The sequence below is a fragment of the Onychomys torridus genome, chromosome 3 (assembly GCF_903995425.1).
Source record: "Onychomys torridus chromosome 3, mOncTor1.1, whole genome shotgun sequence".
Taxonomy (NCBI): domain Eukaryota; kingdom Metazoa; phylum Chordata; class Mammalia; order Rodentia; family Cricetidae; genus Onychomys; species Onychomys torridus.
Window position 1 is genome coordinate 131,452,546 of NC_050445.1, and position 25,266 is coordinate 131,477,811.

General features: G+C 40.4%; 1 protein-coding gene across 3 annotated transcripts; it reads right to left on the bottom strand.

Annotated features, from left to right (window-relative positions):
• Positions 1 to 19,937: 19,937 nt before the first annotated feature.
• On the bottom strand, positions 19,938 to 24,027 carry Znf22 (zinc finger protein 22). Of its 3 annotated transcripts, none has more exons than XM_036181314.1 (2): positions 23,964 to 24,027; positions 19,938 to 22,208 (listed from the first exon to the last, which is right to left on the bottom strand). In XM_036181314.1, exon 2 carries the CDS (start codon positions 22,119 to 22,121, stop codon positions 21,405 to 21,407), a length of 717 nt encoding a protein of 238 aa, XP_036037207.1. In that variant the 5' UTR covers positions 22,122 to 22,208; positions 23,964 to 24,027; the 3' UTR covers positions 19,938 to 21,404. The 3 variants fall into 3 exon arrangements, with proteins under 3 accessions (XP_036037207.1, XP_036037209.1, XP_036037208.1); XM_036181316.1 differs by lacking the exon at positions 23,964 to 24,027 and adding an exon at positions 23,744 to 23,944; XM_036181315.1 differs by lacking the exon at positions 23,964 to 24,027 and adding an exon at positions 23,481 to 23,718.
• Between the last annotated feature and the right edge of the window lie 1,239 nt (positions 24,028 to 25,266).

Sequence of the window (25,266 nt, forward strand, 5' to 3'; positions counted from 1 at the left end):
TTGCTGAAGAGAATAGCTACACAATCACTGAACACAGAAAAGTTGAGCTGGTGCCTACATAAAGCTTTCATCCCTACTGGCTAGTATCTTTGGTACATGAAGGTACTCTATAGTACAAGAAGAAATGTAAACACTAACCCAGCTAAAAACCTTTTCATCTACAATGGTGTTCTGCCTACAAGATATACTTGTGCAATGGTGGCATGAAACTTGAGAGAGCAGCCAACATTGACTTGCTTGGGTGACCAAGAACCTGAAACTAGATAACCCAAGGACCTAGGATAAAACCAAATACTACAATTCTACTAAAGGAATATAGCAATAAAATGACTCCAATGATATTCTGCTATACTCATAGATCACTGCCTTGCTCAGCCATCATCAGAGAAGCTTCCTTCTGCAGAAGATGGGAATAAATACAGAAACCCACAGACCTACAATATGTAGTGAGTTAGAGACCTCAGAACACTCAGCCCTAAATGGGATGTCGCCATCAAATTTCTCTCCTCCGGCCTCAGGGAACCCTGAAGAAGAAGAGGCAGAAAGAGTGTAAGACCCAGAAGGATGGAGGACATCAAGGAAATGAGGTCCTCTAAATAAACATGATTGATTCACATATGAATTCACAGAGACTGAGGCAGCATGCATAGGGCCTCCATGGGTCTACATCAGAGGGGCCCTAGAGATGAAAAAGTGGACACATGCCTCCATCTCTAACCCAGAAGCTATCTCCAATTGATAACACTTGCAAATGAAAATTTAGTTTTCTTCATGGGAGAAACACTAGGGAAACAAAGTACTTTTAAGGGTAGACTGCATGCCCAGGAGATGATGGTCAACAGAAAAAGCACTGAACAGTATCTTTGGTGGTTCCTTGTATCACAATGTCATGTCAGGGCATTTTTTTTTAATTTATATATTTTTTCTCTATTTTCATAACCCTACAGGATCTTTGCATATATGTTATATCTCTGGTGTTGCAGAGGTTTTTTTTTTTTTTATTCCTGAGCATGTGGATGATTGAGTCTCTGCATCTAATCTGTTTCATGTGTCTTTTCTTGGGTTCTTTCCTTCTGTTTGTTTTGCCATGTTCTGATGTATTTGTTATTGTTATATTATATTATTTTCCTGAGAAGACTGTTTTATAATGAGAGACAGAGAAAGGGTAGATATGGATGGAAGGGGAGGTGAGGAGGAACTGGGGAGTATAGATGGAGAAGAATCCACAATCAAGGTTTATTATATGATTAAATAATTATTTTCTATAAAAAATAAATAAAAATGCTTTAAAAAGTGAAAAAAAGTCAACAACCTAGAGACCCCCCCAAAAATGAGGAAATTGAAACAGAAATAAAAAGCTCCTAAACTGGAGGCTTCTGGAATGCAATATTCTGAATGTTCCACCTATTCAGATCTGGCACATCCTTCCTCGGGGTATATCCAAGCAAGTCTGCATGATTCTCCCTTCCATGCACCCTCCTCAACTCCCCATATCTAGGCTGGGTCACATATCCAGTGTCCTGGTAGTCTGACAATCCCTGACTCCTAAATTCCAGGCTCAGGCCAGGACAAGCTCTACCAACCCACAACCTAGAGACTCCTTGTGTGCCATATTTCAACCTTTCTTCCCAGCCACATCCAACACATCTTGAGTGAATTAACCGGGTCCTTTGCTCCTTGCACCCTCCCCAACTGCCAGATCTATTCCCTAAACTCTAGACTTCACTTAGGACATATCCTTAAAGCCTTTTCAGGCAGCCGTGCTCACATGACTTCATTCCACCTAAGCCAAAGCCACCTTTATGCTCAACCTGGTCTGTATATCTTATGTTCTGTCCCAACCTGCTCTGTCCATATGAGACTCAGAACTAACAAAAGAAGTTCACATGCCCATGTCTCATCCCAATAAATATGAACAATATGAAGGTCACATCTCCTTACCAAAATCCACCAGTCGTATAGACACATTCTCCAATGAGAATTACCTAGATAAACCCAGGACATAGGATTTAGACTAATAATAATAAACTAATCAAAAAATTCAAAGAGCTTATAGAAGAAAGGCATAAAGAAATAGCTCAATGAACCCAAAAAAGAGTGAACTGAAAGAGAATAAATGACAGAATGATGCCCAAGAAAACATAAACATAAGGCTAACAGAAATGATGAAGACAATCCAGGGTCTGAAAACAGGACTCAATAAGGAGATGCAAACATTGAAGAAAATTAAAGCTAGAATGAAGGTGGAATTGAGAAATCCAATAATCCAGCTAGAAGACTCAAGGGAAAGCCTTACATGTATAATGAATCAAGCAGAAGCTAGAATATCAGGACATGTAGAGAAAGCAGAGCATTTAGACCAAATAAAGAACATGAGAAAATTAAAAACACAAGAAAGGAACATTGAAGAAATGTGGGATATCATCAAAAAAGTAAATCTTCAAACTATAGTTGTAGATGAAGGAGAACAACTCCAGGTCAATGGGATAGATCAGATCTTCTGCAAGAATACAGAAGAACCTTCACCAAATCAGGAAAAGCCACACATATACAAAAACAAGAAGCATAGAGAACACCAACTAGAAAAGAGATGAAAAAACTCCCCATGGAATATCACAGTTAAAACACTAAGTATACACAACACAACAAAGAAAGAGCACAGAAAGCTGCAAGAGAAAAACCACAAACCCCTAGAAGGGAAAACTCCTCAGAGTAACAGTTGATCTTGGTAGAAACTCTGAAAGCTAGAAAAGCATGTATTAATGCATTTCAAGTTGAAAAGACCTAGAGTATCAACCTAGACTGCTGTACTCAGCAAAATATTCTGCCATAGTTGAAGGAGAAAGGAAAAATTTCCATGATATAAACTACCTAAAAATATATAACCATATCCAACAGACCAAGCCTAAAGGACATATGGAAAATAATATTTTGGATTGAATAAAAGAATGAGCATAGACAGCAGACTGAAGCAAGAAAACAAATGAAACCTTATTATTGAAATGGAAAGAACCACTGAAAACACAAACAATATCACCATATATCAACAATGCAATGATGCAGTTAATACCTGCCTTTCAGTAATAATTTTAAATATTAATCACCTCAATTCTCCAATCAAATAACACAGGCTGGCTGAATATATCATGAAACAAAATCCATATATCTGTTGTCTACAAGAAATGCATCTTAGTTTTAAAGATAAGCAATGCTTTAGAGTGAAGGGACAGATAAAAGGATTCCAATCAAATGAGACCAGGTAGCAAGCAGGCGTGGCCATCCTAATATCTGACAAAATAGAATTCTAACTAAAACTAATCAGAAGAGACAAGGAAGAGCATTTCATTCTAATCAAGGAATCAATTAATCAATAAAATATTAGAATACTAAACATAGATGCACCAAACTCTGATGTGCCTAACTTCATATAAAAAATACTAATGGGATTAAAGATATGTATTAACTCAAACCTAACAATAGCAGGTAATTTCACATACCCTTTTCTCCAATATATAGGTTATCTGAACAACAACAACAAAAAAAACCAAGCAGAAAAAAATATAAGAGTTAGATGTCATCATGTATTAGATGGATTTAATACATCTACAGAATATTCCACCCAAACACCAAAGAACATACATTCCATTTGGCAGAAAACAGAAACTTTTTTATAATAGACCATACCTATGACAAAAATAAATCTTAACAATCCAGAAAGATTGAAATAACTCATGTATCCTATCTGACCATAATACAATAAAACATAAAATTGACAGCAAACAAATCTCTAAAAGCACATAAACTAATGTAAATAACTCATTACTAAGTGATGAATAGGTCAAAGAAGAAATCAAGACAACCAGGCAGTGATGATGCATGCCTTTAATCCCAGCACTTGGGAGGCAAAAGCAGGTGGATCTCTGTGAGTTTGAGGCCAGCCTGGTCTACACAGAAAATTCCAGGACAGACAAGGGTACACAGAGAAACTCTATCTGGAAAAAAAAATATTAAGAAATAAATAAGAACTCTCTTGGAGATAAGTGAAAATGAAAATATATTACAAAAAAATGTGGGCAACATTAAAAGTAGTCCCATGAGGGAAATTTATAACTCTAAGTGCCTACATTTTAAAATATCAGAAAAAGCACAAATAAATGACTTAATGGTGTAATCCCCAAACAAGAACAAACCAAACCCAATCCACTAGACACCAAACCTGCATGGGATCAAATGAGAGACAGTTGTGTAGCTTGGTCTGTTTGAGGAGCACCTGTCAGTGGCATCAGGATCTATCCCTGGTGCATGAGCTGGCTTTTTGTAGCCCATTATCTATAGTGGAATGCCTTACTTGCCCTTGATGCAGGGAGGAGGGGCTTAGTTCTGCCTCAACTGAATATAACAGGCTTTGCTGACTCCCCATAGGAGGCCTTACCATTTTGGAGGAGAGAATGAGGGGTGGTTGAGGGGAAAGATGGGGGGAGCAAGAGGAGAGATGAAAGAGGGTTCTGTGGTTTGTATGTAAAATGAATAAAAAGTTTTTAAATAAAAGAAGAAAGAAAATGGAAAGACATGCTATTACTGGATTGTAAGAATTAATATTGTGAAAATGACCATTCTACTGTGAACTATTTACAAATTCAATCCCAACCCAAACCCCCATCTCAGCGAAGTCTTTGATCATCTGTCTCTTACGCTCTTTCTGCCCCCCTTCCACAACACTGAGCCTTAGCTTTGGGAGTTCTTTTGTAGATACATGCACTAGGACAGAGCTCCACAACTTTGCATTTTCATTGGTTGTGGTTTTCTGTAATGACATTTTTTTAAATAGAAATAGAACAAATTTCCCTAAAGTTTATCTAGAACCACAACAGACCCCAGGCAGCCAAAGCAGTCCTGAAGAAAAAGAACAACATTGGAAGATTCCAGATCTAAGGATATATTACAGAGCCATAGTACTAAAAAATATGGTACTAGTACAGAAACAGACAGGTTGATCAATGGAAGAAAATAAAAGACCCAAATATGTGTACATGTAACTACAGCATCTGATATTTGACAAAGATGCCAAAAACATACACTGGACAGTTATCTTCAACAACAAGTGATACTGAAAAAACTAGATGCCCATAAGTGGAAGAATATAATTACATCCATTTTATCATCTTGCACAAAAATTAACTCCAAATGGATCAAAGATCTCAATGTAAAACTTGAAATATGGAAACTACCAGAAGAAAACGTAGGCAGTACCCTATAGAGTATAGGTGTAGGAAGGGACTTTCTGGATAGGACTCCATTTGCCTAGGAGTTAAGGCCAACAATTGACAAGGGTTATTATAAAATAAAAAAGGCTGGGCGGTGGTGGCGCACGCCTATAATCCCAGCACTTGGGAGGCAGAGGCAGGTGGATCTCTGTGAGTTCGAGGCCAACCTGGTCTACAAAGCGAGTTCCAGGGCAGGCTCCAAAGCTACAGAGAAACCCTGTCTTGAAAAAAACCAAAAAAAAAAAAAAAAAATTAGAGCCACCACATCTGGCTAGCTCTTTAAAAAGAAAGAAAATTTTAAAAAATTAAAAATAAAAAAAGCTTCTGTACAGAAAGGGAAACAATCAGTTGAGTGAAGAGGGAGAGAATCTTTTTCTTTCTAGCTATACCTCTGACAGAGGATTTTGATTAGTAGCCAGAATATATAAAGAATTCCAAAATCAAAGAATCAAGTAAACAAACAACCCATTCAAAGAATGGACTATGGTTCTTAACAGGAAGTTCTCAAAATAAGAAATAAAGATGGATAAGAAATGTCTCAAAATATGTTCATCCTCCTTAGGAATTTTGGAAATGCAAATTAAAACAACTTTGAGATTTCATCTTACTCTAGTCTGAATGGGTCTGATCACCAAAACAACAGACAACAATTTCTGGAGAGGGTATGAGGAAACGGGACCCACATTCACTCTTGGTAGGATTGCAAACTGGCCTGTCACTCTGGAAATCTGTGTAGAGAACCATCAGAAAGCTGAAAATTAACCTACTATATGACAGAACCCGCTATAGCCCAAAGGACTCAACATTCTACTCCATGTATATTTGCCCATCCATTTTAACTGCCACTCTACTCACAATAGCTTGGAAATGAAAATCACCCAAACATCCTTCAACTGATGAATAGATATTGAAAATGTGGTGTATATCCACTATGGAATACTGCTCAACTGTAAAGAACAATAAAATTGCTAGGCAGTAGTGGCTCACGCCTTTATTCCAGCACTCAGGAGGCAGAGGCAGGCAGATCTCTGTGAGTTTGGGGCCAGCCTAGTCTACAGAGCAAGTTCCAGGACAGCCAGGGCTACACAGAAAAACTCTGTCTCAAAAAACCCAAATAATTGAGGGCAGTGGTAGCACACACCTTTGATCCCAGCACTTGGGAGGCAGAGCCAGGCAGATCTCTGTGAGTTCAAGGCGAGATCCAGGACAGGAACCAAAACTCCCAAATAACAACATCAAAGAATAATGAAGTCATTAAACTTGCAGGTAAATGGGTAGGACTAGAAAATTTTACACGGAGTAAAGTAATCCAGGCCCAGAAAGGCAAGTTCCAGATGTTCCTCCTCATTTGTTCTTCCTAGCTCCAAATCTTCCAATGAGCATTTGTCATCTGGAGTACCTGCAGAAACCAGGAAAGTAAAAAGGTACAAGAGTCGGGGTGCTAGAGAGGAAAAGTGGAGAAAAGGAGGACTTTTGTAGAGAGCAAAAATTGTGTGCACACAGGCACTGGAGAAGCCAGGAGAGTTAAACACACAGCTCACCTACTCAACTGAACGAAGCTGCTCTCCCTGGAATGCTACGAGTGAGTGATGTCCTGTTACAACCTGGTGATCCTTTCCTGACTGATGAGACAGTCCCTGGTGTATCTCCCAGAATTTACGTTTTTACTTATCCAAGACCTTTCCCCTTGAGCATTGCTTTTAGACCATCAACCCACTCTTAGGAGTGAGGTCATTTGTGCTTTTCCACAGCCTAGGTGATCTCTATGTTATCTTAGGGCCAGGCCAATCCTAACACCCATGGGCATTGTGTTTACTTCAGTCAAGCTTCCTAGACCCTAAATCTTGGGCACTGTCTCTCAGTCAATAGTACTCATTCTTGTAAAAGAAGCCAGATGTACTTTATAAGGAATCTCAATGTAAACATGTCTTAAATTGTTGTGCACTTGGGACTGAGTTAATTGTTATCTGAATACTTTTTTTAAAAAATCATGCTGTGTTTAAATATGGCTAAAGTAAAATGATCTGGGACAGACTCTAGAAGCCCTGGTCCAGCGCACCGGTTAAAATAAAATCGGGCTGAGCCAAGTTTCATTCTCTGTGGATTGTCTTTTCCCTGCCTGCTGTAAAGGATGCAGGGGAATCACCACAGGCTTTAACTGAGATGAGAGGATGGAAGAAAAACAGAAAGGGGAAGGGATAACTAACACTGAGGATATTTGAAATATCCATAAAGAATCTTATTATTTTTCATTTACCTAAAATTATACATGATACATAATAGTGCATTGTACATATATACATATGTAGTTTAAAGGAAGTTATTCAATTTGAGCTAAAAATACTCCCTCTATGAGCCATAGACTGCCCAGAAAGAAATCCTAGAAGGTATGAGAAACTCCTTTTCAAATTGTCAGTCATGGGCATCTAAGAGACTCCCCAAACACTATAGGCGGTTGCTCTTGACCTTGATTGCCTCTCAGAAGTTGAAGGTTGAGACCCTATTGCTGGAAACACCACAGGCTTTGGACATAGGACTCAGAGAACTGGAGCTGGATCTGACCCGAAAGCCTCCTCCCTGAGGACCAGTTTTCACAGTACTGGAAGGTGCCTTGCAACTCGCTAAAGGAGGAAAGCAATCAATAGCCATCCACAGTTGTGACTTCTATTTAATTTACTTTGGATAACTTGCATTGTAAGTGTAAAGTAAATGGAACACACACACACACACACACACACACACACACACACACACACCTATATTTCTGGAAAGATAAGCAAAGAGAATAAGAACAAAAAAGAAGGAAATTCATTACCATAATTTGGAAGGCAAAACCTGAAGCAAGAATTTGAATGTAAGGCACAAATAAATGAAAGGCATTCCATATTTACAGACTGGCATGGTTGGTTTAGCAATGTTCCTCCATGTTAATCTACAAATTAATGCCATCAGTTATCACTGTAACCAATTGAAAGCAACCCTAAGAGGAAATTTTTTTTATTATTAAGAAATTGTTTATTCATTTTACCAACCACAGATACCCCTCTCTTCCCTTCTTCTGCTCCCCCAGCTTTCCCCCACTCAACCCATCCCCCATTCCCTCCTCTGGCAAGGTAAGGCCTTCATGGGGAGTCAGCAGAGCCTGGTACGTTTAATTGAGGCAGGTCCAAGCTGCTCCCCTGCATCAAGGCTGTGCAAGGTGTCTCACCACAGGTAGAGGGCTCCAAAAAGCCAGCTCATGCCAGGTGGTGGCGCAAACCTTTAATCCCAGCACTCAGGAGGCATAGCCAGGCAGATCTCTGTGAGTTCAAGGCCAGCCTGGTCTACAGAGCAAGATCCAGGACAGGCACCAAAAACTACATGGAGAAATCCTGTCTCAAAAAAACCAAAAACCTAAACCAAAAACCAAACAAAAAAAATCAAACAAACAAAAAACAAAAACAAAAAGCCAACTCATGCACCAGGGATAGATCCTGATCTTACTACCAGGAGACCCCTTAAGCAGATCAAGCTACACAACTGTATCACTTATGCGGAAGACCTAGTCCATTCTCATGGAGGCTTCACAGCTGTTGGCCTAAAGTTCCTGAATTCCCATTAGCTTGGTTTGGTTGTCAATGTAGGTTTCCTCATCATGATCTTCATGCTCCTTGCTCATAGAATCCCTCTTCCCTCTCTTCGACTGGACTCCTGGATCTTGACCTGGTACTTGGCTGTGGATCTCTGCATCTGCTTCCATCAGTTCCTGGGGTGAAGGCTCTAGCTTCTCTTGAGCTGTGGATGGTACTCTGGTTATCCTTTGATATAGATAGATAGATAGATAGATAGATAGATAGATAGATAGATAGATAGATAGAGATAGAGATAGAGATATATAAATTGCTTATGAGTGAGTACATACCATGTTTGTCCTTCTGAGTCTGGGTTAGCTGACTCAGGATGATATTTTCTAGTTCCATCCATTTCCTGGCAAATTTCATGATGTCATTGTTTTTAATGCTGAGTAGTACCCCATTGTGTATATGTACCACATTTTCTTTATTCATTCTTCAGTTGAGGGGCATCTAGGTTGTTTCTAGGTTCTGGCTATTATAAATAATGTTGCTATGAACATAGTTGAGCAAATGTCCTTGTGGTATGATTGAGCAAGTTCTAGCACTAAGTGCCCACATTAAAAACCTTGAGAAGTTTTTAATATTAATAGCTTAATGACACATGAAGGATTTAGAAAAACAAGAAGAAAAAAAACATGCACAAAGAGTTGATAAGAAGAAATAATCAAACTCAGGCTGTAATTAATAAACTAGAAACAAACAAAAACAGAAAACAATACAAAAAAATCCCTGAAACATAGTTTGTTCTTTAAAAAAAATCAACAAGATTGCAAACCTTTAGCCAAATTACCCAAAAAAAATCTCAATAAAATACTTGCAAAGTAAATTTAAGAACACATCACAATATTCTCCACCATCATCACATTAGCTTCATCCCAGAGATACATAGGTGCTTTAACACATGTAAATTACTAAGCACCATCTGCAGCCTAAGCAGACTAAAAGACAAAAAATATAATTGTCTCATTAGATGCAGAAAAGGTCTTTGACAAAATCCAACATCCCTTCATGATGAAAGTCCTAGAGACACTATGGATATGAGAGACACATCCCAACACAATAAAAGGAATTTACAATGACCCAGAGCTAACATCATTCTAAGTGTAGAGAAACTCAAAGCATTTCCACTCCTAGAACAAAACCAGGTTGTCTATTCTCTTGATATCTGTTCAGTACAGTGCTTTAAATCTTAGCTAGGGCAACAAGACAATTGGAGGAAATAATGGAGAGATACAAATAGGAAAAGAAGAAGTCAAAGAATTCTTTATCACAGAAATTATAGTTTTATACACAGAAGACCCTAAAGACTTCACTGGGAAACTTCTACAGAAGATAAATACTTTCAGCAAAGTAGCAGAATACAAAGTCAACACACAAAAATCAGTAGCCTTCCTAGACACAGATGACAAATAGACTGAGAAATTAAGAAAGGAAACCAGCTAGGGGCGGCAGCACATACCTTTAATCCCAGCACTCATGAGGCAGTGCCAGGCAGATCTTTGAGTTCCAGGCCAGCTTGATCTACAGTGCAAGTTCCAGGACAGCCAGGGCTGCACAGAGAAACCCTGTCTTGAAAAACCAAAAAATAAAAGTGGGAGGCAGAATTTCATAATACCCTCAAAATTATATTTCAAGAACTCTAACCAAGCAAGCAAAAGACTATTAAAAACGTCAAGCCATTAAAGAAGGAAATTGAAGAGGACATTGAAGATGGGAAGACTGCCCACGTTTATGGATCAGTAGAATTGCTATGTGAAAATGGCTCCCTTACTATATGCAGTCTACAGATTCAGAGCAATCTCCATGAAAATTCAAACACAATTCACGCAAATTGAAAAAAAAATCTTAAACTTCATGTGGAAATTTGAAAACCCAGGTTAGCTAAGGTGACCCTGAATAGTAGAAGAACTGCAGAGAAAACACCACCTCAGATATCAAGATGTGTTACAGAGTTATAGCAATAAAAACAGCATGGTATTGGCATGAAAACATATTGATCAATGGAAGACTCCACATACCTATGAACACCTGATTCTTGATCAAAAAAGCCACAAAACACCCGGGAGAAAAGATAGCATCTTCAAGAAATGGTACTGACTAAATTGGGTAGCCATATGTAGAAGAAAGAAAATAGATCCATATCTAACAACCTGCACAAAACTCAACTCCAAATGGATCAAGAACTTCAATGTAAAGACATGAATCTGATAGTGGAGAAAGTAGGAAATATGCTTGAACTCATTGGCACCAAAAAGAACTTTTGAAACAAGACCTGCTCCATTGATACTCTTCTATTGCTGTGATAAAACACCACGATGACGACAACGACGACGACGAAGGTGACTTATAAAGGAAGGGTTTATTTGGAGCTTACAGCTCCAGAGGAATAGGTGCCTGTGGCCAGCATGGCAGGCAGCATGGCAGCATGAAGGCGGGCATGGTGCTGGAGTAGCAGCTGAGAGCTCACATCCAGAGCCACAAAGAAGAAACAGAGAGCATAATGGGAATGACAGGAGTCTGTTGAAGTCTTAAGCCAGTCCCCAGTGATACCTCTCCTCCAACAAAGTCACACCTCTAAATCCTACCCAAAGGATCACAACAACTGGGGATCAAATACTAAAATATATGAGTCTATGGGGCCCTTCTCATTCAAACCACCACCCCTGGGCAGTACAAGCATTATGAGCAATAGTTAATAAATGGTAAGTTCACCAAGCTCCAGTGGAAGGCTACAGATCCATAATTATGGATAGAACAGATTGTACTTCATGGTTTTTTAAAGACAAAATTAGATGAGCAGGGAAGGGAGATGGATCAGAGAGGAAGGAGAGTGAGGGATGAATATGATCAAAATACATTGTACAATATTCTCTAAGGACTCATGAGAAAGAGGGACTATACATCAGGACCAAATGATACATGCTTTTGCAAAAAGATGCATTTTTGAAGTGTTTTTTAGCATTGCGTATAGAGAAAAGTGGAGTTTTACTAGGAAGATGTTATTTGGGGCAACAGCTAGGAGATTCATGCTGCTAGAACCAGTAGGCAGAGAGGGAAATGGAAGCTTTTATCACTGTCCACCCATCACACACAGAGTGTATGTTTTGTTTATCTTATCTACTCTGTTCTACAACTTGGTACAATGATAAGTTGTTTTCCAAACTCAAAGGAAAATCATAATTTAATTGATACTAATAACACATAGTTCTTGCTTATTATACCACTTCTAGCCAATTACTAACTTCTCACTTGTAGTGCCTCTAAACTTTGGGCATCACTATCACCTGGAGGGTTGTGAAATCACAGATTGCTTGGTTAAAACCCAAGAGTTTATTGTCTATATGTGGCCGCCAAGAAAGTCCATTTAAAACCATTTCCTACGTGAGAAATAGCTACTGGCCACAGAGAGCTTGTGCTCAACTTCCTATTCCTTTGGCACTCATTTCAGTCCTCTGAAGTATTAACGAGTCTTTCAAGATTAGCCATGAGGGAAACGAGGCTGAGGAATTAATAAAAGTCTTACATTCAGAGACAAGGCAGGGTATAAACAAATCAACACACAAGTAAAATCTGTAACTGAGTGCTTACTCAAGTGGGGACGCTCACAGGAAGTGTGGGTTTGGAATCATGAGACACGTATTTGTCTGTTCATGCTAACTATTTCTGAAAACCATGAACAGTTAGCAGTAATTGTAACAGAACATTTTAAGGAGGCAATGCCATTCTCTGGGGCTTCCCAAAGTCCCATCATAAAATGTTTCACCTCCTCATCACTATAATGTGGTAACTCATTGGATAATTAATCCTAGGAGAGCCAATTTACATTACTTAGTTGACTTGGAAATGTTTTCTGTGAAACTCACACACCTTTGGGAAATCATAAAATTTTGCCTTCATCATCTTACCTATACCCTAAGTAATTAGGGAGAAGATATAGTTACTAGGTATTCCTAAAGGATCTTAGTGAATCTGCCCTTTGATCTCAGGGTAGGACTATCTGAGACAGGTATAACATATAAGTATTTGAAACTACACTATTAGTAACAGATTTATATATATATATATATAATTACAGTTCTACATGCAATGAACACTACATGATATGGTGTATATGGTGTACATTGAGTGTTAGGTCTTCACTGAGGAAGAAGAGAGAAAGGGCACACCAGAGGAGTATAGAATTAAGTTCCAATTCCAATATTGGGTGCAGGCAAAGGGTGTAAATAAAGGGTAAATGAGTAATTGCAGAGCTAGTATCAGGAAATATGGGAAAAAACATTCTACCCCATTTCTGGATGCAGTTATGAAATGGAATATATGGAGTGGCTACTAAAGCTTTTGAAAATCAACAGTAGTAGGGGGTTTGAAAATACCAGAATCAGAAACACTATCAACTCAACTGTAAGTTGACTATGGTTTCATCCTGCCCAAGGACTGGATGTGGGCACAAACAGGAGCAGGAATAAAAAGAACTGAGACCCATTTCTCTGCTACAGCACAGTAAAGGGGGAGCACCAGGAAGTTTTTATGTGCTGAGAACCTGTGATGAGACAACACTTCAGGAAAGAGACCACATTAAAAATTATAAATAGTGCAATCATGCATGATTGAATAGAGAGGCTGAAGCCAATCAGAATAATATTATTAAGACATAAACAGTATTTTACTCTTTCCTCTAGGTCAATGAGGTCTCAGCTATACCAAGAGTGCACTTCACAATTTACTGACTTAAGAACCACTTCTGTATCTCAGCTGTTTCAAATTGGGCCTAAAGAGTTTATTGGGACTAATTTCTAGATGTCTGTCATTTACCCCCACACACACACATACACACAAACACTTCCAACATGGAATCAAATTAGATCAACTGAGATGGATCCCATTCTGTCCCTGTGGGACTGTGGGACAATGGACAAGAAACCATGTAAAATGGTTAATCATCAATATCTTCAGAGACAAGGGGAGACATCATCAGAATTGAAATAGTCATGCTGGGCATGGAAGCTTTTCCCTGTACTTGGGAAGCTGAAGCATGGGGTTATAATCTTAAGGACTGGTGAAGGACTGGGCTTGAGACCTTGTATCAAATGAATGAGATGGAGTTGCTTGTGCCAGCTCTTATAAAAGTAAGCAAAACTCATGAGCTTATAGAAAAATGGTTCTTATACATGGCTACCTGACACAAACTAAATACTTGAACCTTGGTCGCTTCTTGCATTTGGTCACTCCTTGCATTCTATTATATATGTTTCAGATACAGACATGTTCCATCTCAAGACTGGGGTGTTATGACACAGTAGAGATCTGTAACTGGCCTGATAGAAATGAAGATAGTCTGAAGACACACATGTGTTCCCAGTCTGGTTTAAAAACAGTGGAGCCCAAGAAATAAGAATTGCCCAAGGAACCTCATGCTGGGAGAAGGGAAAGGAAGGTATTTACTAGAGGGTGAATATGCCTCTCAGAAAGATTTCACATAGTTCTAATAACTTTTCAGACCACATCACTGAAGCCTAGAAGATGATGGACAGCAGAGGGTGGGACCACACTTTGACCAGGAATGCTAGATGCATATATCCCTGCCCTCCATTTAAAGTAATTAGAGTTTCAGAATTTCATATATGCGTATAATGTGCTTTAATCAAATGCATATTGTGGGGGTAGTTGTCTGTGCTTCACCCCTGAAGCACCGCCCCTAGTAGGCAGCAGGTAACTGCTAGGTACCTGCCCCTGCCTGGGATGTGGCCAAGACAGGGACCCCTTAAAACCTGAGATGCATTGCATATGTGCTCTCTTCTTTCCTTCTTCTTCTTCTTCTTCTTCTTCTTCTTCTTCTTCTTCTTCTTCTTCTTCTTCTTCTTCTTCTTCTTCTTCTCTTCTCTTCTCTTCTCCTCCTCCTCCTCCTCTTTCTCTTTTAAAGCACAGAATTCACTTAGATCTGCCAGTGTGTGTATAGGTGTAGGGCCATCAATCTACTGTAGCATGGGCATCCTTGCAGGGGGCAAATCCTTTAAGAAAGCTGACTCTGTCTCCAGAAAACATCAAGTGACAAAGCTCCTCAGCTGAGAGTGGAATTTTGTGACCATCTCCCTCTTTCAAACTGGGATTATTTTTTATTTGATTTTGCTCAGGTTTTGTGCATGCTTTCACAACCACTATGAGTTCCTATATGAATGTGCATGTTGTATATGTTAAATACCACTGTGTGTGTATGTTTGTGTATTTGTGTGCTCAAGTCCATGAATGCACATTTAAGCCATGTAAGAAAGCAGCAAGAGGGGCCTCTTGCAAAGCAGGGAGGCAGGATTCACTAGAAGCCAATATTGCTGAAGCTTTGGACTTGAGCTTTTCTCCTTCAGAATCACAAGAAAATAAATTTCTATCGTTCAATAGAAAGTGTGATATTTTAGTACTGCAAGATACATGGCATTTTTGCATATCTAATATATACACCTGGCACATTAATGGTCCAAATATTAATTCCATTACTCAACATCTTTTAGCCTCTGGGTACTTGGGCACAAGCACACACACACACACACACACACACACACACACACACACACACACATAAATACATAAATAAGTAAATGTTTTTAAAGTACCAGAAAATGGTAAAAACAAAACAGAATTTCTAATATTTTAATCCTGTTGCATCAATCCAAGACTTACTTATACACCACTATATTACACGTCATAGGAACATACATGCCAGACAATGTCTATTTACAGCCACTGATGTTACTTTTTTAATTTATTTATTCGTCTCTCATACAATATATCCTAACTGCAGCTTTCCCTCTTGCTACTCTTCCCAGCTGCCCCTCTCACCTCCCCTCACCCCTAGATCCACTCCTCTAATCCAGGCCTCTTAGGGTGGCACAAGATGCAATAAGACACAAAACCTTGTATCAAGGCTGGGCGAGGCAATCCAGTAGGAGGGAAAGGGTCCCAAAAGCAGGCAACAGAGTCAAAGATACCCACACTGTTAGGAGTCCCCCCAAAACATCCAGCCAACAACCATAATATATATGCAGAGGACCTATTGCAGACCCATGCAGGCTCTATGATTGCTGATTCAGTCTTCCAGAGGCATGCTTAGATGATTCCTTGGGCCATGCTCTCCAGGAGTCCTCAACTCTGGTTCCCACAATTACTCCTCTTCCTCTTCTGTTGGGTACCTAGATCTCTGAGGGGAGGAACCCAGTGGAGACCTCCAATCTGGGCTCTGTCTCTCTGCCTAATGTTTGCCTGAGGGTCTCTGCATCTGCTCCTATCATCTGCTGGAGGAAGCCTCTTTGATGATGACTGAACTAGGCATCGATCTGTGAGTATAGCAGAATATCATTAGGAATCATTTTGTTTGTTTTGGCCAGTTGTGTTTGGTTCTACCCTAGGTCTCTGGGCTGTCCAGCCTCCAGTTCCTAGTTATCGAGGCAGTATCAGGCATGGGCTCCCTCTCATGGCGTGGGCTGCCTCGAACTGGACAGTCATTGGTTGGCCCTCCCACAAGTTATGAACCACCATTGACCCAGCACATCTTACATTGCAGGTCAAGGGTTATGTGACTAGGTTGGTGTCTCAGTCCCTTCACTGGAAGCCTTGCCTGATTAGGGAAGATGGCTGGTTCAGGCTCTGTATCCTCCATTAATAGGAGGCCTTGGTAGGGTCACCCTTGTAAATTCCATGGATTTCCCACTGTATGAGATCTCCATATCACCCCCTAAATGCCAAACAATTTCAGTCCTTTCTCCAGTCCTCTCTCCCTGCATCCTCCACAACCCAATCCCTTCTATTCCCATGCCCACCTGCCCCAGTCCAACCACAAAACCTATTCTATTTCCCCTTCCCAACTGAAGATCCATACGTCTCCTCACCCCTTGGAGCCCTCCTTGTTACTTAGTCTCTGGGTCTGTGGATTGTAGCACGGTTATCCTTTACTTAAGAGCTAATATCCACTTATGAGTGAGTACATACCATGTTTGTCTTTCTGGGTCTGCATTACCTCACACAGGATGGTTTTTTCTAGTTCTCTCCATTTGCCAGCAAATTTCATGATGTAATTTTTTTTTTTTTTTAGCTGCTAATACTCTGTTGTGTGACATAACACATTTTCTTTATTCACTCTACTGTTGAGGAATACACTGTTACTTAAAAAAATGTTTTAAACTTATTTGTGTATTGGGGGGAGGGACATATATAAAGAAGACAATTGTGGGAGTCAGTTCTCTCCTTCCATTATGTGGTTCTAAGGACAAAATTTAGGTGGTCAAATGTTGTGGTAAGCACATTTACCTAATGAGCCATCTTGTCAGTCCCCCAACATTTTGTATAAAATGTTTCAAAATGCAATTTTATCTATGGTATTTAAAACACTCAAACAAACCACAGCAACAGAACAGTTCCATGCATCCCAGACTGGTCTCAAACTGGCTATGTAGCCAAAAGTGACCTTGACCTTCTTGCCTGGGATAACAGTGCTGGGATTCCAGACACATGGCACTTTTTACAGTTTGTGTGGTGCAAGGGAATGACCACTGCACCAACTGGTCACTATCTTGGCCCTCTAAGGATTTTCTAAGGTTAAAATTCAATGTACAGTGTACCTATTAACTCCCTGTATCTAAAGCAACTAGCCTTTAAAAATGTTATTCTGCTCCTTAGAAACATTTATATAAATGAATTATCTTAGAAAAGATTTTATTACTCATTAAAATAATTGCTGTCTTATGCTAATTTTGACAAGCTTTTGACAACTTAGTAAACTTATCTTAAAAGTCTAAATTCACTTAAAATATCTGCTTAAGTCTTCTAGATGGCTACTTTACAACCAACCATTTTAGGTGATTTTAGTACATTTAACACCATTTAATACTATATGTATCTGTGACTGGAAATGTGTAGAGATGCATATCTGAGCTTGATATTATATGGGAGTCTGCAGAATTAAAGACATGTAATGAAGGTAGAGTGACCCACATTCCCTTTTATACATCAGGCTTGTCTGGATTCTCAACACGGAAAATGGACTTTTTTTTTTTTTTTTTTTTGAGACAGGATCTCACATATATTGGGCTGGCCTCAAATTTGTCATGTAGCCATGGGTGACCTTGAACTTCTGTTCTCCTTCCTTGAGATTACAGATGTGCAGCCAGTACTTAAGACACTGCTCTTTTTTAATTAGTTCCGTTTGGAGAGGAAGGAGAGAGGGAGGGAGGAAGGGAGGGAGGGAGGGAGGCAGACAGACAGACACAGAGAACCTGCCATTTGGCAATCCTCCCACATCTATTTGCCTTATTTTGGTTTTGTGTATGAGGCCACCTGGAGATAAGAAATTCATGTTTGTATCACTAGCACTGTTCCCTAATTTGTAAGAGTCCTAAGGTTTTGGTTTCCATCAGTGCTACAGATTTATTACCTTAGTAAGTCAAAGACTACTTTCAAAAGTAGAAAGTAAATATGTAAACGACTTCTGTGTAGTTCCATGTAATGATGCTGTAGCTGCTGGCTCCTTTACACTGTGTAACTGCTGCCAGTTAATAGTTTGTACAACTTCTTTCAAAAGGTTGTTTTTTTTGTTTTTTGTTTTTTTTGAGTTATAGGAAATCACAAACAGGACAGAACTGAATTTAACAATAAGCTCCAAGTAGACTTGGCCTAGCAGTCCTATCTGCACATCTCTAACATTTGCACTCCTCTAAGTGCTTGAATTTGGCATTAATTCATTAGCATCTGCTACCATCCCACATGTGACTGGACAGACTAACCAAGGTGGGTCTCATCCCTGTGACAACAGAACTATCAAGCTCAAACTTGTGATTAATCACTGATGTCTTCAGAGTAAAGTGTTTGGGAATGGTGGTCATGCTGGGCCTGGCAGCACTTATGTGTACTTCTGGCACTTGGACGGCTTAAGCTAAGAGAATGAATTTAAGGCTGGCCTGGGCTGCACACCAAGACCCCCTCACAGCACCAACAGAGAGGGAGTCAGTAGTACCAGTCCTTCCAGACATGAAGACAGCCCTGCTGCACGGGTACCTGGGCTCCTAAACTTCGTTCCTATTTCTATTCTGCTTCTGCCATTTGTTTCAGATCAAGCCACTCTTAACTCCATGCCTTCCTCAGAAAAAAATTTGGGCATACTTAAAACACCACAGAAAACAGAAACAAAACCTCTGGAGCTTTCTTGTTTTCCCAATATGAGGTTAAGGGGTCTGGTGGCGCTTGGTATGTGGCTCAGTGATAAAGCACTTCCCTAATATGCCCTAGGCCACTGTGGGTCAGAAGAGGAAGATGTCTGCAGTAGGACAAGAATTGTGCTGGTAAACACCGGACACTGGACACTCAGCAGAATACAGGGGTTGAGGAGTACACGTTTTTACACGATGAATCTATATTCTCAGAGGTGATACCTACTAAACTCACACTAATTTCTATTAGTCTATTTCCTTACTAATTTTACAGTTGTGATCTTTCAATTTTATTAGTTTCTAAAAAGAAACACAGAACACACTACAGAGAAGACTCATATAAACCACTGTCTTTGATGCCCACCAGCTTCAGGGTTTTCAGAATACCTACAAAACAAACTACATGGCACATGGGTAGATCTATTAGAGAGAATGTCAGCTATCAAAACTAATAGAAAGGCCTTACTGTTGCAGGAACCCTGTGGTTGGCAAAAACCAGAATGGACAATTCACAGAACTTAAGAAAATGGTGTTAATTTCCCGGCAGAAGCTACCTCAGACACAAACCATTGACAGATGCCCAATGGGCCCCATGGCCATGGCCCTGCTATAGTGATTTGGCTCTAACAGGATGTCAAGGATCAAGACTGCAACAGCCTTCTACTTACAAGACATTTTGGCTATCCTCTTGGATGTAACTACTGTCCTCAGGTCATATGTTATGGCTGTCCATTCACACCCACAGGGGCAGGAGGCAGGTGAAATTCAGATCTGGGGAAATCAAAATGAGCAGAACAAGAGTCTCCTAAAAGCTGTGATTTGTTTTCTAAGTTCCTGAAACAATTTCTAAAAAGAAAAAGAGATGATAGTAGTATGCAAAAATATCTCATTCTTTATTTTTAAGGATAATTGTCATTAATACAGGAAGAACTGGTATTATAAAAATCAGAAAAACATTAGCATTCAATGAACAAAAATTCGAGCTCAAGGCTGATCAGGAATGTATGCTTGGCATTGTTCTGATGGAAGAAGGATGTATGCCAGTCTTCTTAAACAGCTGCTATAGAGTAAAAAAGTTAAATTCTAACAGGGCTACAGTACGCTGGCCAGTAACTTGTGGACAAATCATCTGTTTCAGACAGTCAGTGTTATTCAAAGCACAGTCTTATGACATCGTAGTTCTTCAGCCAAAGGCAAGCCGAGGCTTTCTTGGGGAAAACACAGTTTATTCATGCAGGTGCTGTATGTGTAAGAGAACAAGGGAATGCCAAGAGGCCATTGGCATGATTCGATGTCAACCCAGCCCATCAGGAAAGCAAGTGACAGAGCAATGACACCATCACAAATGGTTAGGAACAGGAGATCTATGGTTTCTCCCTTTGGAGTCTTCAGAATCTGTGAGAGTGCTGGTAAACAAAATAAAACAAACAAAAAACAAAAGAAAAGCCACATGGGGACCTTTGAACCCTTCTAATCATACAGTAGAAAGGAAGAAATAAACATAAATGGGTTGTCATTAAAGCCTTCCAACACTACAATGAACTATCATTTGTCCAAAAACAACAAATCATATTTGGAAAAGGGAGAGAACTGGAGATCATTATGTGAAGCAAAGGAAGCTAGACTCAAGAAAATAACTGAATACATTTTCTCTTGCTTACAAAATCTAAGGTAAACATTTTCAGTGGAAAGGGAGCTGCCTGGGAGGAAGAAAATCAGAAGGTGGAGGAGAGGGTAACAAGGGCAGATACGATCAAAGCACACCATATAGCTACATCAAACACACTGAAGAAAATGAAACTCATTACTTCATCAAGTATACACTAACAAAAAAGAAAAAAAAAAAATCTATGAACTTGAATGCATTTTATGTCAAATACTGAGTCAACACTTATACTAATGGTTAATACACTACAAAACATTTTAAAAAACAACATAAAATAGTCTGTCCCAGAACTTAAAAACTCATTCCTTTTTCTTTAATGATTTTTGTCTACAGAAATTCCTAAAAACAGAGTAATCACTGGCACACTTGTAAATCATGAAGACATGATGCTTTTTATCAAAACATTGGGAAGAAATTTCAACTGAGGTCAAGGATATTATATTCTCACCAAACATATTTTTCAGTTCTTTGTGCTCCATGTCACATAGCTTTATGGTGTTTTTTGTTTGTTTGTTTGTTTGTTTTAAGAAACGAGGGCAGCTGGACTCAAGAGTTTCAGCCCAATGCTCTGAAACTCCTCAAGTCTCCATGCTAGGGAAGGACCTGGTATCTAAGTGCTCTACTATAAAGCATCCTCATTCTTAAGAGAGAGGGCATGTGCCTCCATCTTTCACTTTTTCTTTTTAAAAAGGCCTGAAGCGGCACCCTTTACCTGGCGGCGCCCAGCCACTGCCTTCCTTCCTTTCCCAGCTTTCCAGGACACTGGGTGAGTTTTCGCCCTGGCATTTTTGCCCCTTTTAGGTGGCGGCTTCTTTCCTTTGTGCACCTTCATGTGCTGCCTCAGATGAGAGCTCTGGCTGAAACACTTGTCACATTCCTCACACTGGTAGGGCTTCTCTCCCGTGTGGGTTCTCTGGTGCTGAATGAGGTGGGAACTCTGGCTGAAGCACCTGCCACACTCATCACAGCAGTAGGGCTTCTCCCCAGTGTGAATCCTCTGGTGCTGAATGAGATTTGAGCTCTGTTTGAACCTTTCTCCACACTCATCACACTTATAGGGCTTTTCCCCAGTATGGATCCGCCGATGCTGAATGAGGTTGGAACTCTGAAAGAAACTTTTCCCACAATCGGCACATTTATGGGATTTCTTCCCTGTGTGGATCTTCTGGTGCTGAAAAAGAGTGGAGCTCTGGCTGAAACTCTTAGAACATCTAGTGCATTTGTAAGGCTTCTCATCGATGTTTCTTCTCCGTTTACTCAAGCCCGAGTCGAAGCGAATGGTCATCCCCCATTTCTGCCGCTGGCGGGATGTCTTACGCTTGTTCTCATATGCTTTGCCTTGGCTTGAGCTTCGAGCAATACCCCCTTTAGGCTTTCCTAACCTCATGGTGAGTAGCCAAATGTATTGTCAAGAGATTCTGCTGTCTTCCCGAACTAAGGTTTCATATCCTAGAGGAACTCAACACAGAATTTTCTGCATGTAGAAAAGAAAAAGAAAAACACCGATCAACTGTTACTCAACCTTAACACCTTTTCAGTCTATCAAAATTGTATCCATATTTAAATCAAAGCACACCTAATACAAATAAAACAAATGCAATTTTAAGAGACAAATACTTGTCAGATAACCCTAAATCCACAAGTTAAACTTAATAAATATCATCATCAATTTGCAATTTTACTCTGTTGGGACAAGCAAAAGAAAGGATGAAAAAAGAAACATGAATGTGTTAGGGAGCAGCAACAGAGAGTATTTTGAAGGACTGAAAAGTACAAACAAGGTAAGCTCTTGATGGGAACAGAAAACTAACTGCAAAAGACCGTAAAACTTCCTGCCATAGAGTACTTCATTTCAGTGTTAACTGCTAAATTTCTCATTTAATAGCAGCTACCTAAGATGTTCAAATTCAAAAGAAATGACATATACTACTCTCCTATAGATTCCTATTTATTCTTATTTGTTTGGCTATTTCTGTCGATGGTAACCTAGCAAACTGTGTTGAAGACAGAAGCTACTCTGTAAAAAACTTAAAAGTAAGTACTAGGTGAGAAAAATATGAAGAAATACTTTGCTCTTCCTTTCCTAGACTGCAGGCAAGACTCTAAGTGTTAAATTAATTTTATTTGTTTACATTTAAGGTTGTCTGGAGGCTGTTTAAAATGTCAAAACAACACACACACACACACACACACACACACACACACACACACACACACAAATGCCAAATAGGTGGCAATGTGGGAGGAGTTGGGGTTGCAAAGCAAAACCTTTATGGTATCTTGTCTTAGAAAGCCTACTTGCAAGTCAGTAATTGTCCTGAGTTTCTTTGCATACAAGCATATGAAGTAAGTAAATAAAAACACAAATGACATTATTTCCTGGGTTTTTTTTTTCTTCATTTTGTTGTACAATAACTCTCCAAACGTTAAAAAGTGCGCAGGACTTTTTCTGGTGTTTAATAATTTTATCTCCTGTAGTTGCAGTAACAGAAGGAGCTGCAAATAACACAAAGCAGAAACAATCACAGCTAATTAGCTGTCAGGTATGTACAGACCACCCATGGCACAGGAGACACTGTGTGGGGGTACATGGTACTCAACAGCTATAATGTATGGTAATCATACATTTTAAGCACATCTTTTTAAATGCGAAGGAAGTCACAAATGATTGGAAACTGGTGGATTACGAAATCTACCTATGGATGAAGTAATCATAATTACAGGTAGCCTGTGTGTGCTATCTTACTTTTAAGGATTTTGTACAGCTTTTTGCCGCCATCTCCGTTTGTGGGTTTGTAGACACAGGCGCAAAGCTAGTTTGCACACCCATCCCAACCCAGGAGCCGCCTCCGGGGCCTGTTTGCTCACTGGCAGAACTAGGGGTCCTTCGCCCCCGCCTCCAACACCCAGTCCGGTGTTCTGAATTCCCAAGGAGAGAGGCTCCGTAAAGCTGGGTGATGGAGCCCGGGTGCGGGAACCCGTCTAGCCGGCAAGCACCTACTTCCTCACCCATTTATGAGCGCAACAAAGCGTCCACCGGCTCCCTGGAAGTCGCTCACAATGGCCCTGGGCCGCCTAAGCATCCCTACAAAGAGGCGTCTTTCTCCGCGACAAGCGGAGGCGCCCTGGCCGAGGCTGACCCCAGGCCCGGGCCGCTCGCTCGCCTCCGAGCCCGGCGAAGCCACACCCGACACCCGCCCAAGCCGACCCACAGCCCGGGCGCACTCACCGCGCAGGCCGCCACGGTGCTCGCCTCGCGCCTCGCCCGCCGGAAGTGCGGGCTGTTAGCGGAGCTGCCGGCCGCTCTAGGAAGAGGCGGAGAGACACTCTATGGTCCCCGGCCCGCACCCCACCCCCCACACCCCGAGTGCTGCAGATTCTTCCGGTGGTTCTTTTGTGTTCCTCTCCTACCTCTCAGAAGTCCAGGACCGCACAGCTTATTACCTGCTCCCTCTCTTTGTAGTGCGATCGACCTACACAGAAACGCATTTGTTAATCTTTTTTCTTTTTTCAAACCAGCCTGCCTAACTTGTAAATTGCATTCTTAGTACTGAGTATCTAGTATTGATAAATAACGTCAGCCTGAGGTGTTGTTATAGTCATGTTTTTCATGGGTTGCTTTATATCACCAAAAGACCCTGTGAGTGGGAATTTCTGGAAGGCACTGTCTGCAGAGGATGATTGACTGACTAAAATTGCAGTGGTGAAGAGAGATGGGATGGTGCAGGTCCAGAGCATAATTACTATTTTTCCTGGGCTGCGTTTAGCCTTTTACACATCCATTCCTTGCCCGGCTCTGTGGAAGTACGTGTAACATCCTGACAGATAAAATGGAACACAAAGTTCCATTCTCTAATCAAAAGGCTAAGAATGCTATCAGATAACATCTACAGCTGAGCTTTCTGCATGGGCCTGTAACCCATCTCTGATGTTTCCACAAATGCATTTCCTTTCACGAAACTAGTTGCAGGTTGGAATGTGGAATTTGGGTAATCTCAACCAGTGTTCCCTGGGCCATGATCTCTCCTTTGACTCCAGGATAAACTGTTATGCCTTTGAAGTGGGAGCCGTGGTTTTTGCATCAGCCACTCCTATCAGTTGGAAACAAATACATTGTTTACTGGACATGAACCTCAGCTTGGAGAGGAAGTTTGTTCACTTTCACGTTGTGAGAGAACAGCCTAGTTTGGAAGGCCCTTGTTTACCTCTTCCCCTGAGAAGTCCTTCCAATCTAAAGACTTCAGATTCATCACATGTGCTTCAGACTCCCTCACTGGCGACCTCACACTGATCTTGAAAGGACCAGTATGGGTTCAGGACCCCCCAAGACCAAATTCTCAGCAAAAAGGAGATTTATTTGCCCCAGAGGGGCAAAGGATAAGAGACAAAGACAGGAGATAGAGGACAAGGGGGAAGGGGAGGGGACAAGAGATGAGGGAAGGAGTATTTGTCCCTGAGGGGAACAAAGGACTGCCTCTGGATAGAGAGGAGACAGATGTGGCCCTTAGGAAAATGGCAGCTTGTAATGGTAA

Excerpts from the sequence above, each read along its gene's own strand:
- Znf22 (XM_036181314.1), bottom strand. The coding sequence starts at position 22,121 with ATGAGGTTAGGAAAGCCTAAAGGGGGTATTGCTCGAAGCTCAAGCCAA.